Genomic DNA, 10,260 nt, shown 5'->3' on the forward strand with positions numbered 1-10,260 from the left:
GGTGACTCCTGCTCAGTGCACCCAAAATGCCTCAGTAGCCTACATTTTAAGTGTTGAAAATGTTCTGAAAATGTTTTAATTCTGGGTTTGTCACTATATGATCCACATTATATAATCAAATATGTCATGTGATAATAAGAATTTAGAATTATTGTTGGTGTGGTGGTATTGAGCAGGGCCGTTGCTAGGAATTCTGGGGCCCCTGAAAGAATACTAAAGTGGGCCCCTGACTTTTCCACTTTTTTTCTTATTATCATTTTTTATTTAGCCTACTTTGTTTTGATGCTAATGCAGCATTTCTATGAGTATTAGTCAGGGTCTTATTCTAGGTCTTTTGTGCCTTCTGCCATTAGTTTGTTGAATGCTCAGCTGGCTTGAAGCTGTAGTTTTTAGTACAGTTGTTGACAATGTGTTTTTACATAAATTGCCCTACTTATGTATTTATTATATTTTTGTACTTTATCTTACCTGATCTCAATTTTGCACTGTCCTTGCACTTTCCTCAAGTGTATGTATGCTTGTGTATGTGATTGTGGTGTGGTGGTCAGCTGTAGAAACAGAATTGCCCTATGGGATAAATAAAGTAATCTCAACTCAACTCAACTTATGCAGAATAATACAGTCATACAAAGATTAGACTACTGTTTTTTTTTGTGGGCCCCACTGGGCGCTGGGCCCCTAGAATTATCATCACCTTTCTCCCCTATACAACAGCCCTGGTGTGGCTTGAGATGAGAGGATAGGGATGAGAGCTCTCCTAAAATCATCAGTGAGACAAGATCCAGAACAATGGTGATATACTTCTACTTATACTAAAGACAATTGTGAGTCACTAATAAAGGCATGAGCACTAGAGAAAGGAGAATCATCCTCAGCTCAGCCTCAGCGGTCAGTAGAGTGAGAGAGCTGATTGACTGGAGACACCACACTCCCATACATCAAATGAAATGTCAACACATGGGCTACTAAGCAGAAGAAAGCACAGTGAACTGTTGTTCCTGGTGAGTCTCAGGCTTTTCGGTACGCAGCAGCACATTGTCATCAGTTGTTCCATGAGCGTCATTAACTTTGTTGTTCAGACGACGCAGCAAGAAGACAGGGAAGAGAGGCGATGAGATGAGCAGCCTATTGAATAGTCAGCCTGTCATAGGGCTGAACCTGACACCCTGGAGACAGTAACACACAATCCTTTAACCCCCTCTGTGATGAGCTGATGCATGAAGCACCTACAGGTTCCACCTCAGACCTCAAAGGCGTGACAGGAAACCAATGTGCAAATATCAATCTCAGCTTTACTTTCTCACCAAGTGGACTGATATGATTATGAGGCAACCTGGGAAAGCTGAAACAACAACTGACGCTGCTGGGACAAAGCCTGCAGGATATGACTCTGCTTCATGAGAAGAACATTTTTTCATATTGTGCTGCACATATTTCTACATTTATATCCAATACAATGATGTCAAGCATCTCTTTTTCATAATGGGCTCATATAACCACATTTCGTTGGCAATAACACTACAGATGCTGTTTTACACATCTGTACTGGAATACAGATTATTCACTGGATGTACTGTACAAAACATATCCAAGTACTGGATTTTTCACAGTGTAGCAATCATTTTTTCCCTTCATTCATTACACTTTCCTCTCATGTATCAAATTAGTTTGTTGCCGAAATGCATGTACTATAATGACCCCATTGTGTCATTAATAAAGTTTAAATGAATCCACTCAAATCTGAAAGTTTTGCCAGCTTGCTGTGTAAACTGGGGACGGCTGCGATCAAAGTCGGTGCAAAATTATCGCATTAAGCTTAAATACAAAACAACCCAATATGATGTAATCCACCACGGAGCAGGAGGGTGAACTTGAATCTTTATGTTGAAAAAAGCTAATTAACCGCAGGAGCATTCGAGACTCACTTTCAAAGAATTCCGATCCAATTTAGCTCTTGGGAGGTCAAAACAATTAGGTGATTTCTTCTTTGTTTGCGTGAGACCTGCAGAGATTTTGCAGAGAGAAATCCAGCTGGTTGTGTAACCTATAAATCAAGCACACAGGAGTAAACAAGAGCACTTAATTGAAAAAGTACTGCATTAAAGTTAAATCAATCCCTGGTTCAGAGCTAATTGGCGACCCATGTTGCTCTCATTTACTGTCACCTGTCTTCTGTCCACTATACTCTGAGCACATCATGTATGTATATGTGCCAGAGAATAAATAGCAAGAAACTACAATACTACATGCCAGAGACAATGGGGATTTAGAAATACTGTTGGCTGTTGGCTGTTTTGTCCTTCAGAGAGAAGCCATACATTTGTTTTTACACTGTAAAGTATCTTGTTTGGTACAAAACAATATGTGGGTCACCTATTTCATGTTTAGTTATCAATACTGACCATGTATTAGCTCATGTTGTTGGGTTATAATAAAAAAAATAAGTTCTAGTAATGGAAAATTAGGTGGTGACAGTTTAGTTGTGCATATGCCTCAATGAGAGACTGCAGGACTCGTGTGTCCATCGGTTCTTCATCATTTATTGGTAGAGTTTGTGGTTCAATCCCAGCTTCACCTTGTCCACAGGACAGTGAAACAAAAAGGCAAAAGTAGAAGCCACACTGTATCCACAATTGCCTCCATGTGAACTATGCATGTGTTACAGCAAATAATAAGAGATTGAAATGTGTTCTCACATATGCCGCAAAGAAAAATATCTTATTACAATGGATTAATCCCCCAAGACAAACCAAAACATTAGTGGCTGACAAAAGGTGCTGCTTAGTGTCATTGGAATATCGTACATACTCTATATCTCTAACTCAAACAAAAACTTTTTTAAAGTATATTTTATTGGATAGTATACTTGAGAGAGACAGGAAATGGGGAGGCAGATAAAGGAGGAATGACATGCAGTAAAGGGATGTCCGATGCAGGATTCGAACTGGGGCCGACTATAGCCCCAAAGACAGACCAATGTTATAGGATTTGGGAAACAGGTAGCCTATGTAGGGAAACAGGTATGTTTTTTACATACCCTTTTACTTTTTGTGTTTTGTTTTATGTTGCCGTTATTGATTTGAAATGAACATTTCATTCATATTTGCTTGAAAATCATAAACATTTTGTTTTTAAAAAAACAACAATGCATATGTTCATAACAATATCAAATGTATTTTGTAGGAAAGACAAATTGAGTTAAATATAAATGCCTCTAAATTTAGACCCACTGGTGACGGTGAAAGTCACACATTAAAATGGTTGATAGGATTTGATATGGTTTCTGTACAACCTTTCTCCCAAGAGCTAATTAAGCAAACATGGATTGAAAAATAGCTCCCTGAGGGCATTTTCATAGGTTACATAATGTTGATCATTCAGTGAATTAGCCTATATGACTGTTTTTTTCTGCAAAAAATAAACCTTGATAGGAAAAAAAACACAGTTGTTCCTGATAACATTAAAGATGAATCTACTTCTATTTAAGTATACTGCTGAATTGAACTGAACCATTATTAATTTGATGAATTGCACTTCTGTAACAATAGCCTATCTCATATTGTGGATCCTCTGCTAAAATATGTTTAATGTAACTTTTTTATCAGCCTTTCTTAACGAGCTCATAGACCGATATGCTCAAATACGAAGTCAAGGATTTTGTGGGTAAATTAACGTTTGACTTTTACACTGTGATGAAATAAGTTGTTAGTCTATTTCAGACAGCCAAACATAAGGACACTGTTGGTTTCCACGGTTAGGTGAGCGAGTCGCTCCCCGATGTCACCGATGGGTAAACCCCAGGCCTGGCAGTCGATCGCAGAGCGGGGCAGCGGGTAGATGGAACATGGCTCTCTCCAGAGGTTTGAGATGCTGTCAGAGGGTTTTCTCCTGGATACCTGTGCTTATTATAACCTCCGTGGTGTTGTGGTCGTACTACGCCTACGTCTTTGAGCTATGTCTTTGTGAGTATGACGAGCTGTGGTCGTGTGTTGTGATTTGGACCGTCCAAAGTGTGGACATCGCAGATTGCCGCACAGCAGTGTTGACAAAAATAACGATATACTAGACAGAGCAGGAGCTAGCAAAGCGGGCGGAAGTGGATTAGGGTGTGCGCTTTTCTTTGGTTACCGAGAAATGTAGCGTTTGTGAAGTGACTCGTTATTTAATTTCTTATTGAGAGAGGTCAGTGTTAACTGTTTGGTAATAGAAAAGACTTGACTAGTAACTGTTGTCTTTCAGAGCCACAACCTGTCAATCTGGCTAGTCGTGTTAGCCAGTAAATGCTGTTCCTCTTTTGAATGCCAAACATTTGTTGATACAAACACTGTGTATTTGTCTCCAGCAGCCGACTTGTGTGTTTTAATGCTATATCGTTTTGTTGTTGTGGTTTTTTACAGTTACACTGACCAACACATTGGAAAAAGGTGAGTTACCTATTGCTGTTTCTGGTAGCCTACAAGCACTCTGCCCTTTTTAACAGTGATGAACTTGTATGCCATTGAGGTTTAAGTGTGTGTTTTCATGACTGGTGCTTTGTCCTTTCAGTGGTTTATATACTAGTATTTCATGTTTGCTTCGTGATGTTCTCCTGGACCTACTGGAAGTCCATCTTTACCCCTCCGGCATCACCATGCAAAAAGGTATCTTGGGGGTGTAAACGTATTTACTTGGTGTACCAGGAATAATTCTGTAATCTAAAAGAAATGTGCCGTTGAACATGATGCCTGTTTGCTGCTCTAGTTTCAGCTGTCATACTCAGACAAGCAGAGATACGAGATGGAGGAGAGGCCAGATGCTCAGAAACAAATCCTGGTTGAGATTGCAAAGAAACTGCCCATCTTCACTCGTGCTCAATCTGGAGGTAGGCTGTCCTGTCAAGTCATCTGTATTTTCTTCCATATGGTATTATTCACTTAATACTCCAAACCACTCGGGGTAACAAGGTAGTTTAGCTACAGTCTGTCATCTCGCACGCAATCTGTGTGTTGAAAGCAAGCAGGAAAGACAATTAGCTTTGTGTGTGTGCATCCCCGCCCGCAGCAATCAGCCAATGTATCTGTTTCATTAGTGCTGATTGCTAAGGCTAAGTTCGAGGCAGCAGGAAGTAAGTGAAGGGTAAGCTCAGCTCAAATGTCGTTCATTCAACTGGCCATCCTCTTGTCTCCAGCTATCAGGTTCTGCGACCGCTGCCAGGTTCTGAAGCCTGACCGCTGTCACCACTGCTCGGTTTGTGAAACGTAAGTCGCCCTTTCCTCCCCCAATACATTCTTCTAGAGAGATTACCCCAGGCAAGGAGATATTTGTCTTCTAATTATCACAATAGCCCCTTTGTGATAATTAGAAGGTGTTGCTTTTGTTGGCTCACTGTCTCAGTAAGAATATCCTAATGATCAATCAGTGTTTTGGATTGAAAACAGGATGTTAAGAGTCTTAGTGTGTGTGGCCATGCTGTCAAAATGATTATATATGGAAAAAAACAGAGACTTTTTTGTTCTTTTAAAGGTGTGTGCTGAAGATGGACCATCACTGTCCCTGGTAAGTTAAATCAGAATCAGATCAGTAAAAGAACAGAAATACTTTTATTTTTTATTTATCCCCGGTGGAAAATTAATGTGTAGCAGTGTTCCTTTTCACATATAAAGACAATCGAAAATAATATTATAACCCTCTTATATTCAAAATATACCCTGTCAATAATAAATAATATTTACATATTTAATAGTTATGTCCCATTTACAGTGAGTTTGTACAGACTGACTTGCCTGTACTCCCTCATGAGGATATTTTTGTGTATTAGTTTTGTTCTGACACTAGGATTTATTTTTCTTTCAGGGTGAACAACTGTGTGGGCTTTTCCAACTACAAGTTCTTTCTGCTTTTCCTCTCCTACTCCATGCTGTACTGTGTATTCATTGCAGCAACAGTCTTTCAGTATTTCCTCAAATTCTGGGTGGTGAGTGTCTTTTGTCTAAATTGTTACTCATGCCAATGTGATTTAACACAGTCATTTGATAAGTCTGAGTTGTTCATAGTCAGCACAAGGGTACCTGCCTGCACAGTAACGGAGAACTGAACCCTTTGTCATAAATTATGCCTTTTTTTTAAAGCCCATGATTTTTCTCAAGTTTCTCCTTCTCCTGTTTCTCTCTCCCAGGGGGACTTGCCAAATAGGCCTGCAAAGTTCCACGTCCTCTTCCTTATGTTTGTGGCGCTCATGTTCTTCGTCAGTCTCATGTTCCTCTTTGGCTATCACTGTTGGTTGGTGGCCAAGAACAGATCCACTTTAGGTGAGGGTTTACATATTTATTGGAAAACTTCTTAGATTCTGCTCATTAAGCAGCTTTCACTGCTGCCTGAATGACAGGCGGATCACTTGCTCAAGCTCCTTTTTGTTATTACTGTAAGTTCTGGAGGTAGTAGATGAGGAGAGTTGAAGCATAGAAACATATTCTCACCCACGCTTGTTTCTTTTATTAACTTTTGTAGAGGCCTTCTCAGCTCCAGTTTTTGTCAATGGACCAGACAGAAATGGCTTTAATGTTGGCATACGCAGAAACCTGCAGCAGGTATTTGGAGAGGATCGGAGACTGTGGTTCATCCCTGTCTTCACAAGGTGAGTCTGCTGTCAAGTAACAGCAAGCTAAGATGCTTAATTAGCTGATTCTGCTCCTGCTGTTCATTTTCTATATGCTATGCATTCTTACATTTGATGTTTAGAAAGCTAGGAAAAACACAATTTAAAGCAGAGACCAATTGCACATTACAAGATGGATGAACATAATAATTAAAATACTTTTTTGGCCAATGACTAAAATGTACAGTAGAATGAGGAACTGGATCAGTGGATGGGATTAGGTAATGGTCATGGTGCTTTAACTACCTTCCATCTTCTTTTGTGCAATGTACGTATGTGTCAGCCAAGGGAACGGCCACTACTTCCCCTTGAAGAATCGGAGTTCTGAGTCCCACAACCCTTTATTAGCTAATGAGGACATGTGGGAGGAGTCGGACGATGGCTCTGAGGAAGGAAGTTTAGGTGAGTCCCTCTTATTTTGTCATATTTATATTTCCACACAGTCACTCTAGTAAATGATTTGCAGTTTCTGAGTTTAAATATTTTTTTTATTGAAGTTCAAAAATTAGAAGGATCAATTAGACCAGGACAGGTCCCACCTGATGAACTGGATTATAATTTCGCAGTCTGAAGAGTGTTTGACCTCAAATGTGACATTTAAAGTGTTTCATCACAGTAGATATTGCCTAATGCATAGGAATACAGAAAATTGGTGGCACCAGAAAGCTTGAATTTAATGGTGATGATGAGTAACTCGACAAACAAAACCAACTCAATGCTGTGCATATATCAATATATTTCTGCAAGCTTTCGGTCTGTGACCTTCTTCAGGCCTTTCCTGAGTAAGAAAGTGTTTTCAGGATTTTTTTTTAAAGCAACTTTTCTGTTTTTTTTGTTAATTGTTTTTAGGCATTTTCAAACAAAAATACCAAATGATAAACAACCAATTAGCTGAAAGTGTACTAACTGATAATGGATATAATCATTACCTGCTATGCTAGTGGAATAAAAATGGTCTTGGAAAGAAAATCACTGTGACTGTGTCATCTGCTGCTCAATGTCCAACTATAATTTATATAATCTTAGAAGTATCACTATTCATCCTAATGTGGTTAAGTTAAACACAGTGTAACAACAATGAATAGTATCTTCTCCTCAAAACATGGAAGGCATTGTTATTGTTCTCACAGCACACTTGCTCTAACTGATAACTTTTTTTATTTTTTAATTTAAATCCTCTAATGTACCATATTTAGAAACCACCAACCACCCCACTGCTTGTGGCCTCACCGCCTCCTTCAGAAACTGTTAACTTACAGTTAAAAAAAAAAAAAATCCATTAACAACTTCTTCAGAGACAAGACCTGCATAGCTGTGTTCCCAAAGCTTATTATGTGGTTAATTATTGTTTCTATTTGGTAATTTTCACCTCTCAAATTACTTTGCACTGTTACTTGTGATGATGCTGTGCAGTCAAAACAAAATCCCAAGATAGAAAGAGACAAATGCATGCTGGGAAACGTATCTTCACTTTAACTGTCCTCTCAAGCTTAACGGATCCCACTGCCTTTATGTCTTAAACAAAAATGAATACAGATGGCATCAAATCAATACCTACATCTAAAAAATTGTATTCATTTTTTGCAACAGAAAGACCTTATATGATTTTCAGTTCAGAAATATATTAATACATGTAAATGATCTGGATCCATCTGATGACCCAAACATTTTAATGTTCCATTCTCAGAGCATTAATTTTAAACGACAAAACAAACCAGTAATTTGTTTAAGCAGCTGGAAGGACGACATTTTATAACCTTCAATTAAAAGAAAAAAACATCTGATGAGTGTGATTGTGAATGTTCTGTGCTACAGTAAATTCCCATGATATGTTAGTATGGACTGTAACCATAATATTCTGCTACCACCTGGTGGTCACACACAACACGATGCTACTGTAACTGCTTCATGAGCTCAACCACTAAAAGATCAAAAAAACATTCATTTACACATTTAAATGTGTTTTCTTTTTTTTCATTGCAGTTGACCAAGACCCCTCTGTTACAATAGAGATGGAGGAATAATAATTTAATGTAAAGACAATTTACAGTGGTACGGAGGATGGAGATTTATATTGCACACACTGTGTACCATGAGGCAAATGCATTCCACATCATATGGATGCTCAGACACTACGAAAAAAAGAAAGACCGAAGGGGGCCAAACACTGGATTAAAAAACCTGCATTTGGATTGTCATTGCCACCTTTACCCTGGCATTTTACATATTGAAAAACAGAGGAACTCATCGGATGAACAGCAGCAGCGTCGTCTCTCATGGATGGACAAACAACAGTATCAACTTTGATTTGGAAGAAAAAAAAAAGTCAAATATTACCTCACCTACAAAAAGACAACTGTAATTTACCACAGGTATATATTTGCTTCTTCTTGTTGTTCATCTCAAAGTACTGGTCTCTGTGGGATTTTGAAATTACTGTTAATTGGGAAGCTTCTGTCTGGCATTGTGCTTTTGTTTTTTTTCATATATGCCTCTCTTACAGTGTTGGGGTGAGTTTACAGTGTTGCACCTTTAGAGATTGGTCCGTGCAGTCTGGTATCTAATGTGACCTCACACCCATGATGCTCCAGAGCTCTCTTGTAGTTATTCTGTTGCCTGGAACTGGAACTTGCAGCATATTAACATTATTTTATTGTATTTTTTTCATTGAACATAAGCATATTAGAATACCTGACTTAACCTGCGCCTTATTAATGTATTTATACCTGTGTATCGGGAGTCCACTTCTCCTAAGAATGTATCCAGCATCCTGCTTGTGAGTAGATCGTGCCAACTTTTTAGGCACCTATTTACGAAAGAACCTATCATATGTTTGAACAGAGTATTTTATCATTAATATTTTAGTTAAAATGCCCTTACCAATGTCTGACCACACTGGTGACAACAGTCAAAACTTGCATACATTTGTAGCTTTGGTTATAGCTCATTACGTCTGATAACTAATGTTGACATGTCAATCAGAGTGTTACAACAAACTAATATAATGTTGATCATTTTTAAGTGGAATCATAATCTGAATATACTGTTTATCATGACTTAAATGCTGGTGGATACAGTGCTGATTACAGTAAAGAAATGCACTGCTCGATTGTGGCTGTAAAGTCTGGGATGATCTTACGAGACATACTGTGATAAACAAACAAAAAATTATTATTTATAAAATTAATTATCACAATCTTGTTAAGAACACACTGCTGTGTGGATGCGAAGTGATAAGAAAATACCTTTCATCATAGGCAGCAAAAAAAATCATGTATAGAACAGGATGTTGATTCTTCTGTGTCTGTGTTTTTTTTTTCATTTTTGATCTTTTATACATACATATATATGCATATACATATATATATGTATATGCTAGTAATAACTGATCCTAATCCACTGGTTGGTAGAGTTCAGTGCTCTTCTGTAATATCATGTCCTGATTTTTTTTTTTTACTACTTGTGTTTATGTATTTGAAATTGTGAACCATTGAAACTGATTCTCCTCATCACGGTTGTTTGGTTTATAGACTTGTGTATTTAGCCAGTGTGCTTAATTGAAAACCATATCTGTCATTGGATTAATCCATTTATCTATTATGAGTTAAATATTAGGCCTTTTACAA

At 38.1% G+C, this 10,260-nt stretch overlaps 1 protein-coding gene across 1 annotated transcript; it reads left to right on the top strand.

The window, feature by feature from the left end:
* The first annotated feature begins 3,768 nt into the window (after positions 1-3,768).
* zdhhc15b (zDHHC palmitoyltransferase 15b) lies at positions 3,769-8,766 on the top strand. Its single transcript, XM_085790056.1, has 11 exons — positions 3,769-3,962; positions 4,398-4,424; positions 4,546-4,640; positions 4,741-4,861; positions 5,168-5,237; positions 5,503-5,535; positions 5,833-5,953; positions 6,155-6,287; positions 6,487-6,613; positions 6,918-7,036; positions 8,618-8,766. Exons 1-11 carry the CDS (start codon positions 3,845-3,847, stop codon positions 8,656-8,658), a joined length of 1,005 nt encoding a protein of 334 aa, XP_085646182.1. The 5' UTR covers positions 3,769-3,844; the 3' UTR covers positions 8,659-8,766.
* The last annotated feature ends 1,494 nt before the right edge of the window (positions 8,767-10,260 follow it).

Source organism: Trachurus japonicus, chromosome 10, assembly GCF_045865225.1.
Source record: "Trachurus japonicus isolate A0001 chromosome 10, Traja_1.0".
Taxonomy (NCBI): domain Eukaryota; kingdom Metazoa; phylum Chordata; class Actinopteri; order Carangiformes; family Carangidae; genus Trachurus; species Trachurus japonicus.